The 20859-nt window shown below is 43.6% G+C and overlaps 1 protein-coding gene and 1 long non-coding RNA gene across 6 annotated transcripts in view; one reads left to right on the top strand and one right to left on the bottom strand.

Moving 5' to 3' along the window:
* Positions 1 to 602: 602 nt before the first annotated feature.
* LOC142935074 (uncharacterized) lies at positions 603 to 10453 on the bottom strand. The gene is made up of 2 exons (XR_012947764.1): positions 9922 to 10453; positions 603 to 873 (listed from the first exon to the last, which is right to left on the bottom strand). It is a non-coding gene; the product is annotated as an uncharacterized LOC142935074 (long non-coding RNA).
* nfic (nuclear factor I/C) overlaps positions 9877 to 20859 on the top strand; it is a 77181-nt gene continuing 66198 nt past the window's right edge. For 2 of the 5 annotated variants that reach the window (XM_076079182.1, XM_076079183.1), the window contains exon 1: positions 9877 to 10114. In XM_076079182.1, coding sequence (XP_075935297.1) covers positions 10034 to 10114 — 81 coding nt within the window. In that variant the 5' untranslated portion in view covers positions 9877 to 10033. Of the gene's footprint in view, positions 10115 to 13688; positions 14201 to 20859 lie in introns of those variants that run through there. The other 3 variants (XM_076079185.1, XM_076079184.1, XM_076079186.1) reach the window with 3 other exon arrangements.

Raw genomic sequence — 20859 nt, 5'->3', positions numbered from 1 at the left:
TAGGCCAGCTGATGGGGGACCGAGGTGGTTTTGGACTTTACGTTATACTTCTTGCTTGGGGTTGCACTCAAACCAAATTTCCCTCATTGTTGGAGAGGTATTCTGTTGCTTTGGTTTGGTTCTGGAAGTGACCGTGGCTCTAACTTCACCCAACTGGTTCTGTTGGCCACCCTGCTGGCGAGTTGCTTTGGCGTTTACCCTAACACAAGGCATTTGTGAGAGTTTTTTTCTTGTCTGACAGTTATTGCCATATTCATTCTGTGAAATTGTAAAAGCTTCAGATTATGTTTGAAACACTTTAAAAATACTGTAGAGAATATTGTAAAATTCATATTGTCATCTGTCTGCTGTCTAAAGTTTGACTGAATGCTTTGCGTTGCTCACAGTCAGTATTTATTACCTGTAGTAAAGGATTATATTTTCATAGTCTAGGTGTTAAATGGACCAGGTATATATACCCCTCTGCATGCATGAAATCAAATACCTATTTTTATATCACGTTTAAACAGTGTTGTTACATAAAACCTTTGCGAGAGAACACGGTCTATTTTTTTAATACCACAAGATCATTAATTGTAATTAACAAATTACAAAAACCCTCCTTAAAGATAAAGCTCTTTATTCATAAACTGACATTAAAATATATATTGGGTAACAATAATGCAAAAAGTAGCAAAGCCATAACTTGTATGTAAACTGTCCAGATCATGCGCTCCATCAGTAAAGGGTTTCTTGTAGACTGAAGTTGTGTCAGATGCTGATGGAGCTCTCAGGTCAGTGGTGGTTTCTCATACTGTGTGGAGAGTCTGCTGGGTTCAGGTAAACCTCATCAGACGGGAGCTTCAGGACCGAGCATCAAGACCCTCAGATCACCTGTAAAACATTGCAGATTCACTGTTACATTATACTGTCATGTAATAACATCAAGGTGTATGACAGTAAGTGTGACAGGAGGAAAGGTATAGTTTACTACAGCATCATCATCTTACATGTGTAGTTATGAAAACAGCTACAAACAGAGTAAAAATGATGAATCGGTTTTATCAAGTATGGAGGAATAAATGAATTACACAGAGCATTCGACTAGGATTGTAACTGTAACTGTAACTGTAAGTGCAAATAGGGACTGAGTGATAATTAGTGAGACCGTGACCGGAGAGACCGAGGGCTGCTGACAGTATTTCAACATGTATGTTACACTGGAACTGCTACGGTGCTGCGACAGGTGTGTCACTAATATTACAGTATCTGTGAATCATAACGATCCTAGTGTAGCACCCCGTTACCACAGAAACCCGGTTCAAACACCGTAAAGGCACGTACACACAGGAAGCAGTGCTATGAAAATATAACTCTTTTATTGGTACAAATCTAACTGTGTGGAGCAACCAGTGACAGCTGGCTTAGCGGGCAGGAGTTCACAGACCATGCGCTCAGATCGGCATCACAAACAATTTACAGCAACAGAAACAAAACAAAAGACCAAGGCAGCGTCTCACTAACTAGAAAAGAAATGAAAACATAAGTAATCACAAACAACTGCCAATAAACAGAAAACAAACCCAAAAAGAAAAATAGCTTTGAACAAAGTTAATGTAATAACTTGTGTTTGATGATATTTGTCTTTGTTATTTTCTTTAAAAGTTTGATCTTTGATAGAGTAATGTGGGTTTCTTAACCCTAAATTTAAATTATTTATTTATAATAACAGAAATGTGCTGAAATATAATTTTAGATTTATATAACTGCATGTACAATATTTTTACACTTGAATAAACAATAATCAAATGCAGAGAGTTAGTTAACAATATGTTAGGGAGTCGTTACATTTATACAGTCTTAGAATTACAACTGGCCCTTTGAGGGAAACTATGATGCTGATGTGGCCCAGAGTAAAAATGAGTTTGACACCCCTGCAATAAACAGAAAACAAACCCAAAAAGATTGTAATTCAACCCACCGAATGTTCAGCAACCCAGCCACCCCCACTTGGATTCCCCCCCAGCTACCATTGGGTGCACTGCTCAGGAAGCTCTAAAAAAACACAAATACAACATTACATCTTTCTGAATTATACCCAATTTCCCCAGCATACGACATACATAAAGAAAAACCCTTCCACTCTTAAATATATTTACCGGAATCAGCCATCCCCTCCGTACCGGATGCCTCCCAGACACTGCGCTACCGACGCACCTTCTCATGCGGCCTCACGCTATGTCTCCGCTTGTTGCGGGAGAGCAAGTAGTTGGACTCGGCACCCCCACTCGTGGCGGCGAAGACAGAGAGCAGACTCAGCACACCCGCTCATGACACCGGAGAGAACGACAAAGCCCGCGATTTGCCAGCAGGTGCATCTTTTTAGCTAATCAGGGCCCGTGCACCCCATTACCAGTCCGGCGGACCCAATAGTTTCACCCCGTCAGTTCCACTTGGTTACACTAGTAACTGTACACACTATTCAGCTGGTCGCTACAGACAGTGTTATTACACTTTTACATATTATTTAGCCTGAGACAACATTGAAACTGACAGAAGGATTCACGTTGCAAAGTCTTTAAATTAGCTCTCCGTGGTTGAGAAGCAGCAAGAAGACGTTTACAGACTTTACTAATAATTTCTCCTCCGCTCTGATCCACAGCTGTCTCCTCTGAGCTCATCCACTGCGCCAGCTCTCCCTGCTCGCCCACTCACTAGCTACGGTAATCCTTTTATAGTCAAGAAACGTTCGTCCATACAAGGAGTATGTCTCAGTGAATTGCTGCACAACAAAAGACACAGTGCAAAAGTCTAAAGACATAGTATAAATTAGGTTACTTTAGCTAGTGTCTCTTTCAAGGGAGCAGAGCTTCCCAGTATCACCGGCCTGAGCAGCTTCAAGGCAGTCTGGCAAATAAATCTACACACTCAACAGAGCAGCAACGTGATCACACAGACCGGTGTGGATCACGGAGCAGACGGGCCTTCATGCTAACAAAGCAGCTTAGCAGTACACACACAGTTTCACAAAAGGCAACAAGGAAAAAAAAAACAGTTACCCACATCCAACCTACCCGCCTACTGTCTTTACTGGCTTCATATGAGGCTAAATGTCCACACAGTCTCTCTGTATTACCTAATGTTACTCCATTACTCCAGCCTGTGGACCTACAATTGAAGCTTGTCGCATTAGCAGCGCAACATGCTAATATTAACCTTCTGGCTACGAGCGCCCCCCATTTGGGGGGCTCTCGGGCTCAGGACCCCTGAAATTATTGTTCGGAAAATAGCCTTATTGTTCGCCAGTATTGTGGATCTGTCCAGTTTTTTTCCGGAACAGCAACGTATGGGCAACACTATCATATAAGTCACTTTTTACACACTCCAAACACAACTATAGACTACTAGTATAAGCATCTAGAAAACGTGGCATAAAATCATGAAATCCTGGGCAGAAATCGGCGTTATGTCTGCCTCAAATCAATATTTTCACCACGAAGCTAGCAGCTAGCCGGCTAATCCGGACATCGTTTAGCATTAGCATCACGCAGAGAAAGCGTACATACCGTCGATTCTTTTCTCCGTGGACGCACCGCAACGCTGTGACTGGACAACGGTCCAATGCCACTGGTCTTCACCGGAAAAAATCCATGGTTTTTGGTCAGGTTTTATGAAATATTAGTACAAAAACATCGAAAATGCTCCGGTTCAGAGCTACCGTCATGGCCGCGAAGTGCATCCTGTTTACAGCCGAGCTGTTTCCTGTGGAAGGGGGGTCAACCCACCTCGGGCCAGCGGTCAGACTTTCGGCCAATGGAATTTTATGCTCGGGGAGACGCGGCACTCTTTGAAACTTATGTCAATCAACACCACATTCGACGCTGACGCGTCGAAGGAGGGCTTATTGACTGAAATCGACCGATGATAGGCTGAGATACAGCGCCATACACACACAGGGACTAAGAAAATCCTATGGCTGAGAGCCAGAGACAGGCTCTGATGATGCTAGGAATCTCAAAATGATTCCTAACATCTGTATTTGGATGTATTGAATAATATGAGTGATAAAAAAGTTAAATATATAGTTATATAGCATATCAAATTAGAATAGAGCATGAGAGAGAAATGAGCATTCGGCTTGAAATTCTGTACTCAGACCTCCTATTATGCTGGCCTGCTTCACTCAATCGAAGTAAAATGAGCTTAGAGAGACCACAACCCTGTTGTGCTATGACACAGGAGTATTTGTAGGCTTCACTCTGCAATAATTCCAAAAAAATGTCAATGAAAGTGCTTTTTTTTCACGCGAACCTGGAACTTTTTCAACTTGAGCTGTGCCATACGTGTATCAGTTATTAACCAGTAACATATACACAATATTTACACAATATTTACACATCTCACAAGTGTTACCTGTATAGACCATCAAAATTATTAAAATAGACCTTGTAGTTTGGGTAGTTTACTCTCTTGAGTATGAGTATGCAATTTTTGAGCAGAGGGCTAAAAATAGGGCTCGTAGTTTTAATAGGCAAATAGTATAACTATAAATATACAGTAACCAAAATTACATAAAAATGGCAAAACTTATAGCTTAAGTTTGACATTACAAGTTTTTTTTATTTGTCATTGTACGACAGCGTTGCCCAACAAAGTTTAGATTGTAGTCCCAATTTGCTACATAAGAAAAAACTATATTATAAATGGAGGGTGGAGAATGAATTAAGGAGTCTCACAGAGGAAAGAAGCTGCTTTGAAGTCTAAGTCTGGTGGTTCGGCAGCTGATTCTTCTGTATCTCTTTCCAGACGGCAGCAGGTGAGCAGGATGTGTCTGGGGTTTTGTCTTTTATTATCCCCTTAACTCTTCGAAGGCTCCTCTTCTCACCAATATCACTGATGCTCAGTAGATGGTCTGGGTGGTTTTAATCCCCCGCTGTAGAGCCCTCCTGTCCTGGACCGTGAAGATCCCATGACAGTTTGTAATGTTTGCAGTCAGGATGCTTACTATTGCACCTCAATAATAACAATAACTTGGCACAGGAATTTAGCCGTCTTAAATGTCCTAAAGAAATTCAGCCGTTTCTGAGCTTTCTTCACCAGGATGGAGATATATGATGAGCATGACAGGTTGTTTGTGATGATGATTCCCAGGAACTTGAGGCTGCTAACTTGCTCCACCTAAACTCCATTGATGTAGACAGGTCTGTGTGTCTTCACCTCCTATTTTCTAAAGTCAATCAGCTCCTTGGTTTTATTGACGTTGAGCAGTCGGTTGTTCCACTCTCCAAGATTGTTGATTTCCTCTCTATATCAAGTCTCATTGTAGTTTATGTCATCAGCAAACTTCACAACAGAGTTCTCTTCATGTTTGGAGTAGCAGTTGTGGTTGTACAGTGTGAACAGGAGGGGGCTGAGCACACAGCCATGGGGGGCTCTGGTGTTCAACACTAGAGTGGAGGTGCTGGGGTCTCTTTGTGAGGAAGTCTAATGACCAGTTACAGAGTGAGGTACTCAAGCCCAAAGTGCCACGTTTACTAATCAGTTTCATGGGGGAGATTGGGTCGAAGGTTGAGCTGAAATCAACAAACAACATTCTGATGTAGGTGTTGTTATTTGTAAGATGAGTGAGGGCTGAGTGGAGAGCAGTGGAGACGGCATCCTCTGTGGATCTGTTGGCTCTGTATGCAAACTAGTGAAGGTCCCGGCTGGCTGGCATGTTGTTTTTGATGTGCTGGAGAACCAGTTTCTCAAAGCACTTGGTCTGAAAAGGGGTGAGTGCCAAAGACTTTTTAGGTACAGGAACGATGGTGGCTGTCTTGAAGCAGGTGGGAACACTCCTGTGACAGTGATATATTGAAAATGTCATGTCAGTTAGCTGGTTGGTACATGTTTTTAGTACACGACCAGGGATGTTATCAGGCCCAGCAACTTTACTCATATTCACCCTCATCAGGGTTTTCCTCGCATCCTCTGTGGCCATGTCCATACTACTCCGTTTTTACTCCGTTTTTGCTACGTTTACACTGAGCGGCCACACTACGCCGGAGTTTTGGAGCACCCTAAACGGAGGAGTCTGAAAACTCCCCCGAGGTTGGAGGTGTTTGAGAACTCCGGGGTTGCGTTTGCATGTGGACGGTCGGATACGGATGTGCTTAGAAAAAATTATGCCCACACCCGTGTTCACTACTGGATTGGTTCTTGGCAACCATGACGTCTCCGTCCCTGATTTGTCACACTCACTATCACTATCACGTGACCCGTACCCGGAAGAAAACAAACTGGGCTACCAGCGATTCATTTCAACATGGATAACTAATTGCAAGCGTTGCTGCTAGCACAACAGCTACATGGTGTTGCTGCGTTGTGCAGTAAAAGTCTGCATTTCTGTGGAGGAAGCAGCTGTTATTGGAGTGATTAGCGAGCGGCGTGACCAGCATCAGCTCTATGGAGCAGCTCGTTGTTTTTAGATTCTAATGAGAAGACACGCTGCACTAACGTTTTACTTCTTCAGTTTGGTAGCCTTTAGAGACCTTAGTCTGTAAGTATGTCTTTATGAAGCATGAAAAGATGTACGTAGATATATTCTATTCGCGTGTTTAGTATAACATTTGTGTTGTATTAAATGCTAATCGCGGTTAGCATTTCTCCATTGGCGGTAATGTTAAAACTAGCTTAGAAGCTAGCTAGGCGGACATGATGTCCAGAGCTACTAGTGAGAACAGACATCAACAACACAGAGGAAACGAGTGAGAGACGTGTGTTGACCACATTGATGGACCCATAATCTAGTAAACGTTTACGTGTAAGTGTTGATGTTAAAGTAAATTTGATGTGAGAGAGAGAGAGAGAGAGAGAGAGATAGACCCGCAGCGCTGTAACTACATCTGGAAAATAAAACTTCTAAAACTTCCCACGAACTGTCTGTTTGAGTTTATAGAGGGAGATTTTAGAGGAAGATCTTAAGTATCAAATACAACCTTTCATTATTAAAGACTACTTTATTACTCTGTCGTATTTTTTTTTTAAACTAAGCAAGCAATCCACTTCCTGTTTACAGTGTCACGCGCATGCCCAGTGTACGTTAATGGTCACGTGCTGTCCGCCTTCGAAGGCTGCCGTGTGGATGCAGATCAACTCGAGAATGATGCTGAAACTCCTGTGTGGACGGAGATCGGTTCTATTTGACAACTCTGCATCCAAGTAAAAACGGAGTAATGTGGACAGGGCCTGTGGATACTGACAGTGACTTAAGACTTGACCGCTGACTCTTTGTTGAGGAGATCAAAGCGAGCATAAAAGGTGTTCAACTCATTTCACAATGTGGCCTCACACATGATGGGGGCGCTCCTGCTTTTATAGCCTATGACATTCTGGATCGTCTGCCACGTATCTTTAGTGTTGTTGGTGTTGAGGTCTCTCACCAGTCTCTCTTGACGTCTCCTCTTTGCCTCCTTGATGCCAGCTTTCAGTCTTGATCTGGCGATGCTGTATGCTTCCTTGTCACCTGACTGAAAGGCAGCTTTTTTGACTTTGGATAGTGCCATCACCTCTCCATTCATCCAGGCAAAGGTAATGATTTTATTGTCTTTATGATCGCCACATCATCAACACATTTGCTGATATGTCACTGTTAATGTATATTCTTCCAGATTGATGTCATTCTCTTGGGTGGCAGCATCCCTGAACATGTGCCAGTCTGTACATTTAAAACAGTCCTTTAGAGCAGCTGCAGCTTCATCTGTCCACACTTTAACTGTTCTTTCTGATGGTTTCGCCCATTTAATTAGCTGGCGTATGGAGACAGCAGGAGCAGGGAAATATGACCTGATTGTCCAAAGTGGGGGCGGGGGAGAGCTCTTTGTAGCTGCCAGGAATACCTGTGTAGACATGGTCTTGTGTATTATTTCCTCTGGTGGCGATGTAGATATGCTGATGGAATTTAGGTAAAACAGAGCTGAGGTTTGTTTTATTAAAATCACCAGCTAAAATAAAAGTACCATCCGGTTGTCATGTGTCTGCTGATGACCTCATACAATTCCTGCCGTGCATTTTTTGAATTTGCATCCGGAGGAATGTAAACAGCAGCAACAAAAACACTGGTGAATTCTCTGTGCAGATAATATGGCTGTCATCTTAGCATTAAAAATGAGACATCAGGGAAACATTGTCCATCAACTTTGACTAAGTTTGAGCACCAAGCATCATTGATTTTTACACACAGTCCACCTCCCCTCTTCTTACCAGTCCTGCGTTCTGTTGGCACGGTATACAGTCCGCACGTCAAGTGCAATAGCTTGATCTGGGACATTATGATGAAGCCAGGTTTCGGTAAAGATGTGTGCACAACAGTCTCTGATCCCCCTTGCTGGGTCAGCCTGAGTCTTAATTCATTGATCTTTGCTAACCAATCACTATTGAGTAAAGGATTGAGAGATGACGCGATAATTCTCCCAAATAGACACGGCATCTATTCTATTACTTGTTGGGTTGAAGATTTACAATTTGTTGTAAAGCCATGGCAGTTTGAGCTTAATGTTACGGTTACAGACCCAAATGAAGAAGACTAAGAAGAGTAGAGAAGAGGGACCGTGATACGCCAACAAAGACACCACAGAAGAAAAAGCTGTGCCAGAGTCTCAAGCCGGCATCTAGTGGTAGAACAGCAGAGGAATATACTAAATGTTTCCAGACATCAGAGCAGAGTGGTGTTTGCTATTTCAATCTAGATAGAACAGCCTTGACAGCAGTGTCAGTTTCGTCTGCACTGCATCTCCATTGTCATTATTACTACTCCTCGGTCCACAGGGGACAGCAGCCTTAGTCCCGCCCCTGGCCTGATTGGCTATGTATAGTTGCCCTGCTGCGCATTGGTTGAGTACACTTTAATGGAGAAACAGCTGTTTTCACGTCAACATGCCAGACAACTCAGTCCACCCGACAAAACAAAATGAACGACTAAATCAAGTACATGAAACATAAACTGCCACTTCTTATAGAATTACCGGTAGAATAAATCTTCACCAAGGAATAAAACAAGGAAATGTATAAGAGAGCGCCGCACCAGCACACACACACTGCGCTGCTAGGCAACACAGTAGTTTTCTTTTACCTATGACAAGATACAGTAATGCTAACCTTCACCCATAATGATCATCATGCGTTATTTTATTGCTTTGTTGTGCTGTTCACAAACTCACTCAACATGTAACTTTTCTAGAATGTCTCCTCTCTGGAGCTCTACGGCCACAGACGGACTAGATGCTGATTCATCTCTTTTCTTTTGTTCCATTCTCACAGTTTATCAGGATATTTTCCTGTGACTTATGTTTTATCACAAGTACAATACGTGTGATAAAAAAGTACTCTATCACTTTTAAAAATACAAATACACACACACACACAAAAAAACAGACTTCATAATGACAGTAAATGTAGTTACTTCCACCCCTGGAAATAAACAAAAGCCAACTGAATGTTACCTGCACAAGTCCATTACCTCTAGTGACCCGTCCAATCAGCGCATCTCTTCCTAACCCCTCAGAACCTTAGTTTAACAAAAATTGTATTGTAACTGCTTACTAGCTTTAAACTGCATCTTGTGGTTTCCTCAGCAGATGGAGTTTGTGGCAACTATGGCTTAAAAATAAGCTTTTTATCCAATCAATAATTAATTAATCAAAGTAATCGACAGATTTGTTGATTAATTAATTGCTCAAAATAGTCCTTAGCTGCAGCCCTAAATGAAAGAGGGGAGAGACAGTAAGGAGGACATAGGTAAGTGAGTGGGGAAAGGTGAGGATCAATATGCCTAGAGTAGAAAGAGGCAGTAGGCCTGTTAGAGGAGAACAGGATTAGAGAAAGACTGAGCCAGAGAGAGAGAGAGAGCGAGCTGGAAAGAAGTAGACAGTGAATATAGCACTCTTCTATTCTGCCGCAACCTACCGGGCGGGGGTAACTGCCGTGGAGCCTGAAGCTTGACGCGGGACGTTTCTGGTCCCGAGCGCCGCGGCTTTACTCCATCTGGCACGCGCATGATGATAGAAATGAATATGGAATGATAACGACCGATAGCGTGAGATGGGCAGGCGTTGAGATCAGCTTTAACTTCCCCCGGTGGCGGCTCAGCTTCGAAATGGTAGGACAAAACCTGTTCCGGTACAATAATGTAGTAGAGTGCTCCTTCCTATTGGTGTGATGTTTCGTGTTTTCCAAAAAAAGACGCAATGCGAGGAGTTGAGCGAGTAACATTATGCTACGCAGCATAAAGTGGAGCAGAAAGCGGCAATGGTTACATCCCTCTCTATTACAGCAAGCCGCTTTCTCTATTTCTCTATTTCCGAATACTATAGTCCGACGCTTGTCAATGGAGAGAATCTGCCGCTGAATTTCATTCAAAAATATGGCAATTAAAATATCCCTGGCACCCAGGCAAATATGCACACCTTGCACAACACAACTTGAAAACAATGTTGAATTGTCAGGATACACTCTTCCATTCGGCAAACATACGATTAACGAAACACCTCATACTTTATCAAAATCTTAACTCTTAGAATCGATTCGTCATTTCGTCACACACTGTGCTGGGCGGAAGCCAGCAGTGTGACACGATTATAAAAGTTCATATTTTGTTGCCATTAAGCCATTTTTTAGCATTTAATAAAGGCCGAATTTGGCCAAAGACCATCTAAAAGGAGATTATTTAATGTCACACACGAGGCGACAAGCATGTCAGACATTTAACAAGTCCATTTTAAATTCCTACAGTTTTGAATGCAGTTTGGAGCAACGTCGCCTCCTTGCGGAAGAGCGGGCGTACTGGCGTGACACTGGCACATCTGGCTTCCGACCACTGGCGGCGCTTTAGTTACTGGACAACATGATTTGGTGTGCGTGTATATCAGCGCGTGCTGTCGCGAGTGAAAGGTGTCGACTCTCTGGCGTATGTCTTAGAGCGTGCAGCGACAGGCCTGTCTGCATTGGCTCCCCCCCCCCCCCCCCCCGCAGAACGGCGGAGGCCAAGTTAAAGTTCAGCTCGATCCTTCTCCTGGTGTGTGTGTGTGTGTGTGTGTGCGTGTGTGTTAATCAGCAGAAAATGGCCGCAGTAAGAGCCAGCGGGCTGAGTTAGAATGGCAGGCCGACATAGGGCCTCCTGCCTCGGCATAAACACAGCTGCAGTTGTGGAAGTGAACCACTAGACAACTGCAGATGCCACTGTAGAAAAGAGAGCAGCCAAATGTTGCCCCTCCATCACCATGCATCCACCTCCATCCATCTTCTATCAGAAGAAACAGGACACAGATTAGGCCTACATTTCGTTGAAGCTAAAATTTAATGCTGCTCCAGTTGAAGGGTTAGAGAACTGTATATTATACAACATATTTCTAGCAACAACAATAGGCTAACAGGTCAAAAGACTTCAAAGTAAAACATTGTTGTTTTTAAAAAACAAGGAAGTATAATCAGTGCAACCGTTTATAAGTGTAGAGACAAAAACATTTTACTAGAGACCACCTGGACAATCTGCAATCGCACCAGCCATGACGTCAAATCGAGTAAGGGGCATAAAGTGGGGGCCAATGGCCGCTTCCTCACCCCCTACATCTGGCACCCATCTTTGAACCTGGCCACCATTTTGTTCTAAACTTAACACCTGTAATGTTTTGGGACTCAAGCAGTTGTGACCCTAACACTTTGACAAAATCTGTCCACAGACATAAACACTAGGCAAAGTACTCTAGAGACCGCCTCTCAGACTTATATAAATATGCCTATGACAACAAATATGGCTATGAAATAAATAAATGAGGCAATAAATATATAAATAATTGTACATTTATATAAATATATAAATGAACCAATTAAATAGGTTTCTATTTTAAATTGTGTTTTCCAAATGATTTCAGGAGACTTTGATTTCATATTTCCATATTATTATTTTTTTCAGGGAACTTTAGTAACGTGCACATTGGTGCTTTGGTCTGAATAATGAAATACAATTCATTTTAATAGAATAGCATACGGATATATATCAACCAAGCCTATTTATTGGGCATGTCCATAATGTACCTTAGTGACATGTCAGCTGCATTATATATATTGAAGTTGTATCTCAATTACAATCATGACAATAATTGTTTTTAGCAGTGACGGAGGAAGTATTCATAGCATTTAAGTAAAAGTACCGCTCCGTAAAAATACTCTATTTTACAAGTAAAAGTCCTGGGTTGAGAAATAACAACGTGAAAAGTGCATGAGTATTATTAGCAACATGTACTTAAAGTATTCCGAGCAGAAACATGCATTCCATTGTTCTACAGATTATTCTGACTATTAATGTATAAGTAGCATTTTGGTGGCGGTGTAGCTAATATGAAATATTTTACGTAGTGTTGAGCAGTTAACAATGTGTCATACTATATAAGATATTTATATTTTAGATGTAAAATATTGATATGTTAAGTGGCATTACAAGTTGAAAAATATATATAAATATATATATATATATATATATACTGTATATTAGGGGTGTAACAATACACATATTCATATTGAACCGTTCGGTACGAGACTCGCAGCTCGGTTCGCATTACGAACCGAACAATACGTTTGAATAATACTATTGCATTTGGAAAATGCAGAGGCTTAAATTGTGGGAAATATAATGTGCTCAACAAGGCAAACCACCTGGCGTAACAGACAACGTACTGTCTGACACTCCCACCACGTAACAAAAACATTCTACTCTAGTGAGGCGACTGTGGCTAAGTGGCGTCCTTCAATCAGAGGATCGACGGTTCGATCCCCGGCTCCGCTAGTCGCATATCTATGTGTCCTTGACCAAGACACTTAACCCCAAATTTGCTCCCGTAGCCTACGGTGTAGAAATGTAAATCGCTTTCTGCTTTCTATGTCTGCTAAATTACTGTAATGTAATGTAATGTGAGGGGAAAGGCGCGCTATGCTAAACTAGCTTAGCAACAGCAGCACACACACTACAAACTATCCCAAAGCGTTTAGGTAGTTATTCCCTACTGATTCACACAGGGCAAAAGGTATATTTATAGCCGCGGATATCAGACCCTACTTCTACACGAGCCCATTTCGCCAGACCATAATTCCTACTTTATAAAAGAAAACAAAAGCCCAAACAGAGAATCAAATGTAGTGGCTCCCGCTGTTGCTCTGACAACAGACGGCCGGACGTCACAGACTATACAAAGCTACCTGACTGTAACGAAACATTAGCTCACTACTGAATGGAGATGAAGACCCATGTTCTTCAGACACAAAGCTGCGTGACTGTAACAACACATTACCTCACTACTGAATGGAGATGTAGAGCCATGTTCTTCAGACACGCCCCCTTGAGAGTCTCACCATCCAGGATTTGGCATTTCTGCGTTGTATTGAACCGAACCGAGAATTTTGTGAACCGTTACACCCCAATTATATCAAGTACTATTTTTCTCTAAGATGTATCCCCATGGAGTAGAAGTATAAAGTAGCCGCTACCTCAAATGTGTTGTCAAGTACAGTACTTGAGTGAGTGTAGCTGATTGCAGCTGATTGCAGCTGATTTTTGGATGTACATCATAACCCTCCGCTGCTTGCTGTGTGTGATGAGGCCGATGTGTTCACCTCTCTGTGTTCACCTTGGGCTCGTCTTGAACACAGATAGTGATCGCGTGAAGGCCAGCAGACGGATGCTGAGATGAAGGGAGCGTCAGAGGCCTGTGTGTCGGGAGGCACAGCAGCTGCTGCTGCGGCTTTAAGCCCGTTTGGGATGGGCTCAATTCATAACGTCATTTCACCTTCTTTTATTCTTCGCCCCCTCATCTCCTTCCCTCTCGAAATGACGCCGTCCCCCGTTCTCTCCACAGAATGACTATTCCGAACTTTTTCGGTGTTTTTCTCCCGGCGGAGCATTTTTCCGGAGACTCAACTTTTCTGGCGTGTCATCATTTCTGGAGTTAACGCGGCAGAGTCATCCGAGGCGACCGGAGCTCTCATATTTGGATCGTTCAAAACCCAGCGGAGCAGTCCAGGAAATGCAGCGTTTTCTCTAACCCGGAGGTACAGCTGCCGAACCGACTCAGCGGGAAGAGCACGTAGGAATGTGCAGGAACTAACGGCGAGCCTCGGGATGTTTCCGTTAACGGAAAGCCTGGTGCGATTGTGATTCATCAACATCATGTTTTCTCCTCTCGCTGTGGCTCAGGTAAAATCCGCTGGTCGCTGCTGTAGCAGAGCCTGCCCCACATGGAACTGTGTTGATTTATTGATGCAGTGTGTATGAAGGAAACCCAGACTGACTAATGTCTGCACTCAAACCATTTCAACTAGTCCTCGCTGCAGAATAGGGTAGACAGCGGTGTGATTCCTATCAGCAGCAGGCAGTGGAGGGTGGAGAGCTGCAGCACATAGACGGTACCAGGCCGTTGCAATAACACGGTTGTTAGCTGGGACCTGCTGACAGGAGATCACCTCTACTGACCTTAGTCAGCTTGTGTGCTATGTGGGGACTTGACAGAATGCGTTCCTCCGTTGTGCCATTAGCTGCCCACCGTATTCCTCTCTTTGGTTAGCTGTGACATGTGACACATCCATCTGTTTGGAAACAGACTTTTGACCCTCTTGTATTATACACACCTACTGGTGCCATATGCACATCTAAATTCCTAAAGTGTAGTTTAAAGAAAGCGGGGCATCTGTTTTACTGTGAGAGTTATGAGAGGAGAGGTGGTGTACAGTGTAACGGTCACTTTTCAGCTGATGTTGGTGTTCGATTGATATTTCTGTCATCATTTTTAATTATGACCACTGTGGTCCAATAAATGACAAAACGTTGACATATTCAGGTTTCTCTCAAGAACTTACTTTTGTCAAGATGAAATGACTGAAACATTAAACTAATACTCAACTCTCTGCTGATATGACAGTTGTTATGTCTGCTTTTACTATTGTTACTGTTACTACTGATCACTACCCCTGTTAGTCCTTTTATTAATACCACAGCTATACAGCACTGCTGTTGCCGTTATCACTACTGCTGCTGTCTGTACTTTTGAAGTAGTATTGCTGTGCTACTAGTAGGGGTGGGGGAAAAATCGATACAGCATATTATCGCAATATTGTATCGATACACGGAAGCCAAGTATCGATCTTTCATTTAAACTCTTTGGTACTAGAATAATAAAATCAATTGCTTTTTCATTCCACAAGATGGTGCTGAGTTGTTTTCTGGTGAGGTCAGCAGAGGTCTCGGGTCAGCGTGATTGGTAGGAAGTTGGTCAAAACAAAGATGGAGACATCAGAGAAAGAAATCAGAAATGCGGCATCCGCGTTTAAATCAAACGTCTGGACTTATTTTGAATTGTTTAACAAGGAAGGGAAGAAGGACATGGATATGACACCGTCGTGGCGTTTTTTCACAGGCACAGCCGTGCCCAAGCTCTACAGAGAAGTGAAGCTTAAAGTTGAGGAGTCTTTGAGTACAGCAGAAAGGGTTGAATTAATTTGCGATGCGTGGACGTCAAGGGCAGTGACTATAACAGCACAATATCTCACAGAGGACTGGCGACTGCTGTCTCTCGTTCTCCAAACTAGAGCAGTACACGTAAGTCGCACCAGGGCAAACATTACAGACCTCCTGCAAAATGCAGCACATGAATAGGGGATTGCCGACAAAAACCTGGTGGCTGGTGGTGTAACCGACAACGCTTCTAACATGGTCGTTGCCATTCAGTTAGCGGGATACCTGCATGTGAAGTGTTTCGCTCACATGCTCAATCTGGCCTCACAACGGGCGTTAAATCTGCCAACAGTAGCCAGGCTCATGGGGAGAGAGCGGCGCATAACTGTCTCTCTGCCCTTGACGTCCACGCATCGCAAGTTATACTGAGTTATATAACTCTTACATTGTACTTATAGAAGTTATAGTTCATATACTGAGTCCACACACGTTTGCATTCAGCTAAGTTGGACTATGTAGAGACTGTAATACAAACAGTTCAGTTTGTCAGGTGCATGCAACATTTATGACAGGTTTTTATGACAGTGTTGGTCAGTCTGTCTGCTGGACAATCCCATTTTGCTGCAATAAAAATGATTGTGAAGTGAGATGAACAGACTGAAAACTTTTATCTTATTAGATAAAACATGTTGACAAAGTTTTCCTTTGGGGACATAATTTGCAGTTGAAAAAAGGTAATGAATCGCAATATATGTTATCGCAATACTCAGCATATTGCAGTATCGTGATAATATCGTATCGTGACTTAAGTATCGTGGGACCTCTGGTGATTCCCACCCCTAGCTACTAGTGTTTAACTCTTGTACGATCCACATTTCTTTTGCTGCAATGTTATTTACCACTACTGTTGCAACAGTTTCACATTAAATGACTGGTACTATTATAAATGCCACTGCCACTACCAAGGCTGGATTACCAACTTGGCAGCATCACAGGAACCCAGGGGCCTCAAGATTGTACATTGGTTAAGGAATTTACACCATTTGCAAACAAGATCAATGTAAGTGGATGCTGTATTATTGTATTATTGCTTATCTTGTGCTGTGTCAAAATCGAGGTGTAAGACCTTTATTATTTGACTTTGTATTGTGCTCACATTGTGTTGCTGAATATAGTAACACACTGCTACCATGTGTGATCTGCTATGATCTTCTGGGTTTGTCAATAAAAGTCAAGAAACACAATGTTTGAAAATGACACGCGATAGAACAGTGATCCCCACTAATTAAGTTAGTATAGGGAAATCTATAAAGTATATTCAACGTGTCCTCATCTAACGGTTCGTACGAAGCTGAAATATGAGCTGTTTGCAGTGATGTTTCTGCCTTGGTCTGTACAGCTCTTTGATCAGTGTGGGTCGTTTATGAATACATTTGATTGGTTGATATCTTACGATTGGTTAGGTTTAGGGTTCAAATAATTACAGAAATAGCATTACTTAAGTATGTAAGTTGCATGACACGCTGATTTCACACGGATCTGAACAGCAGCCTCCTGGGGAAAGTCTTCCTCCCTACTTTGTTGCTCTTGATACTACTTCACCTTTCCTGGCTCACCATTATGTGGATTGCGTACAAATTGATTTTGTGAGTTGTATACAAATTACATTACATCTCCAAGGAAATTCGAATTATGAAATGCGAATTATGAAACTTTCACACACATGTCTAATAGGATAAAGTGATGACATTTTGGACAGACATGGATGTAAACTATTCTTGTTTTAGTGTTTGCTGAACGTGGGACTCATCTAATGAGGACTCATGTAATGATGTTGGTGAAGGGGGGTTTCATATCTATAGCACAGTGGATGTTTCTATGTTCGTTAGATTTTGTGTTTGTCTCTTGGTCCACTGACTTGAAGTCAGACACAGTTCTGTCATCAGTTACTCCGCTGAGTTTCACCTCCATCATTTTTAACTCTCCTTGAAGACAAATTCTGTTTCCACTTAGACACACACAATGTAATTGCTGGGTTTTCTTTTTTCTTTTGTGGATGTCAGGCTACATCCACACTAATACATTTCTGTTTTGAAACATGGTTTTAAAATGAAAATGATCTACGTCCACACAGGCGTTTCAGCATCGTTTTAGAATAGATTTCCGTCCAGACTCAGAAGCCAGAAAATGAACATCACATGACTATTCACGTACACTGGGCATGCGGGTAAACAGGAAGTAGATTGGTTGCTTAGTTACAGAATATACGGAAAGAGTAGTATTTTACTCTTTTATAATAAAAGGTTGGGCTTGATACTAAATATCTAACTATATAATCTTCCTCTGTAGACTCAAAGAGAAAAATTTAGTGAAAAAAACCCGTTATATTTTTCAAACTTAGTTACAAGGCTGCATGTCTTGCTCTCTCTCGCACATCAAATTTACTTACAAATCAAAGTTTTACTAGATTATGGGTCAAGAAATTTGATCAACACAGGTCTCTCACTCAATTCCCTTCGGTTTCGTTGTTGTCTGTTTTATTGTGAACTTCACAATAGTTTTGCAGAACAAAATAAGCATTAACGAGAAACAGAAAGTCCTCCGTTTTGTGCCCGTCCTCCTCAAAGCCGCTAACCGTGACTTCAGATGTCTGCTCCATAATAATACCGCTCCATGATAACGCAGCTTGTCACGCCACTCGCTAATTGCTCCAATAACAGCTACTTCCTCCACATGTCGGCTGTAGTAGCAACTGGATGTGACTGGCCACAGGGCTGCAGAAGCCTCCGGACACGGGTGCTCCAGCGGATGGCCAGACGGGCAGAAGGGCTCCGGACACGGGTGCTCAGGCGGACGGCCGGACTGCCGAACTTGCTTCCGACACGGGTGCTCAGGCAGGCCGGACTCGAACTCTCGGAGTCGGGGAACAGGATGCTGGTCCAGCGGCGGCAGGAACTGGAGGTCGCTGCGGCAGGAACTGGAGGTCGCTGCGGCTCCGAGACGGCAACTGGAGGTCGCTGCTGCTCCGAGACGGCAGCGGTGGGAACTGGAGGTCGCTGCTGCTCCGAGACGGCAGCGGCGGGAACTGGAGGTCGCTGCTGCTCCGAGACGGCAACTGGAGGTCGCTTCTGCTCCGAGACGGCAACGGCGGGAACTGGAGGTCGATGCGGCTCGGAGGCGGCAACTGGAGGTCGATGCGGCTCGGAGGCGGGAACTGGAGGTCGCTGCTGCTCTGAGATGGCAGCGGTGGGAACTGGAGGTCGCTGCTGCTCTGAGACGGCAACGGCCGGGTCCGGGGATAGCTGCGGCGCGGCGGCGGCCAGGTCCGGGGATAGCTGTGGCGCTGAGGTGGCGGCGGCCCGGCCCGGGGATAGCTGCGGCGGTGGCCGGGTCCGGGGATAGCTGCGGCGCTGAGGCGGCGGCGGGGTCCGGGGATAGCTGCGGCGGTGGCCGGGTCCGGGGATAGCTGCGGCGCTGAGGCGGCGGCGGGGTCCGGGGATAGCTGCGGCGCTGAGGCGGCAGGAACAGGAACTGGAATTCGCTGCGGCGCTGAGGTGGCAGGAACAGGAACTGGAGTTCGCTGCGGCGCCAGGAACAGGAACTGGAGTTCGCTGCGGCTCCGAGGCGGCAGCTCGATACGGAGTTGGGCGGAATGCCGTCCGAATACGGGGAACCGGAGTCGGCCGGACCACCGAGTGTTCCGCTACACTTGCCTGGCCCTGTCTCCGGCTGAGAAGGTGCTTAGCCACATAATCGGAGGCCACCGGAGGGTCAAAAACCCTCCTCAGATCCTCCACAAAGTCCACATAAAACACAGTATTAGGCCGATCAAAACTTAATGTTCTCGCAGCCCAGTCCAAAGCCCTTCCCCGCAGTAATCCAACCACGTAGGAGACCTTGGACCAGTCCGAGGCAAAAGTCTGAGGCTGACGGTCAAATACATGTTGGCATAGCAACAGGAAGCCCTGGCACTTCCCCAGTGTTCCGTCATAGGGATCCGGAGACGGCACGGGGAATTCCCGGACCGGCGGAGCGAGGACTGGAGGGACTGCTCTTTTCTCCTTCTTGATGTCTGCTTTCTACTCTTTTCTGCTTCTTGCTGTCTGCTCTCTACTCTTTTCTGCTTCTTGCCGTCTGCTTTCTACTCCTTTCTGCTTCTTGCTGTCTCCTTTTGCCTCTCTTTTCCTTCTCTCTGTTTTCTATCTTTTCAGGCAGGAACATAAACCACACAAGAGAGAAATTTGAGTCAAAAGCATTACATTTTGGTTAACCATATATACTGTGTAGCCTAGCACTGTATTATATTATATCTACATAAACAATATTTGTAATCATAAGAGCCACTGCTTTCTTTCAACAAATATACAAACAGTCTCTCTCTCAAACACACACACACACACACCAACATTATTTGCATCATTTATCAGATCATTGTGCATGAATATACTTAAAACCTCTTAAGCTCGGGCCCTATTTGTAGGCCTCTGCTCGAAAATGGCATACCCATACTAAGGAGACCACAGTTCTGTAACTACAAGGTCTATTTTAATAATTTTTGATGCTATAATCAGATAACACTGAGATTGTTCAGATGGGTAAATATTGTGTATATGTTGCTGGTTAATATAGTGCATGATATGATATTACACAGCTCAAATTGAAAATATTCAGGTTCGCCTGAAAAAAAAGCACTTATTGATATTATGTTTTTGAAATAATGCAGCTGGCTGCCTAAAAACTCTCCCAAATCATAGCACAACCGATCAGTAGTTGTTGAATAAAGGTTGGCTGGGATAAAGTGAAGAATAAGAGGCTTTAGTACAGAGAGGTCACGCGAGGTCGTCATTTTCGAACCAGCTGTTGCAGCTCTTACATTGTACTTTTATATACTATATAACTATATATTTCACTTTTTTATCACTCATATTATTCAATACATCCAAATATAGCCGTTATAAATCATTTTGACAGCAAGGGTCCTCTCAGAGCATGTTTCTGGCTGTCATCCATAGGATTTTCTCAGTTGATCTGTGTGTATGGGGCTGTAGCTCAGCCTATCATCGGTCGATTTCAGTCAATAAGACCGCCTTCGAAGCGTCAGAGTCTCAGGAAGGTAGGTGTCGAAGCGGGTGTTGATTCCCCCTTCCACAGGAAACAGTTTGCAAGAAGACAGGATGCAGTTGCCAACAATGATTCTAGCTTTGAACCGGATAATTTTCGATGTTATTGTCCTAATTTTTCGTAAAAGGTGACCAAAAACCAACGATTTTTTTCGGCGAAGACCACTGCCATGATACCGTTGTCCACTCACAGCTTTCTACTGGTTCCATGGAAAGAAAAACCGAAGGTATTTATGCGTTCGCCGTCGAATGCTATTGCTAAAAAATGCATTGCTTAGCTCGGTA

This window comes from Anarhichas minor, unplaced genomic scaffold (genome assembly GCF_050575085.1).
Source record: "Anarhichas minor isolate MPS153535 unplaced genomic scaffold, ASM5057508v1 ptg000071l, whole genome shotgun sequence".
Classification (NCBI taxonomy): Eukaryota; Metazoa; Chordata; class Actinopteri; order Perciformes; family Anarhichadidae; genus Anarhichas; species Anarhichas minor.
Note: the sequence above shows the minus strand (reverse complement) of the source record. Positions and strands in the feature narration are given on the sequence as shown.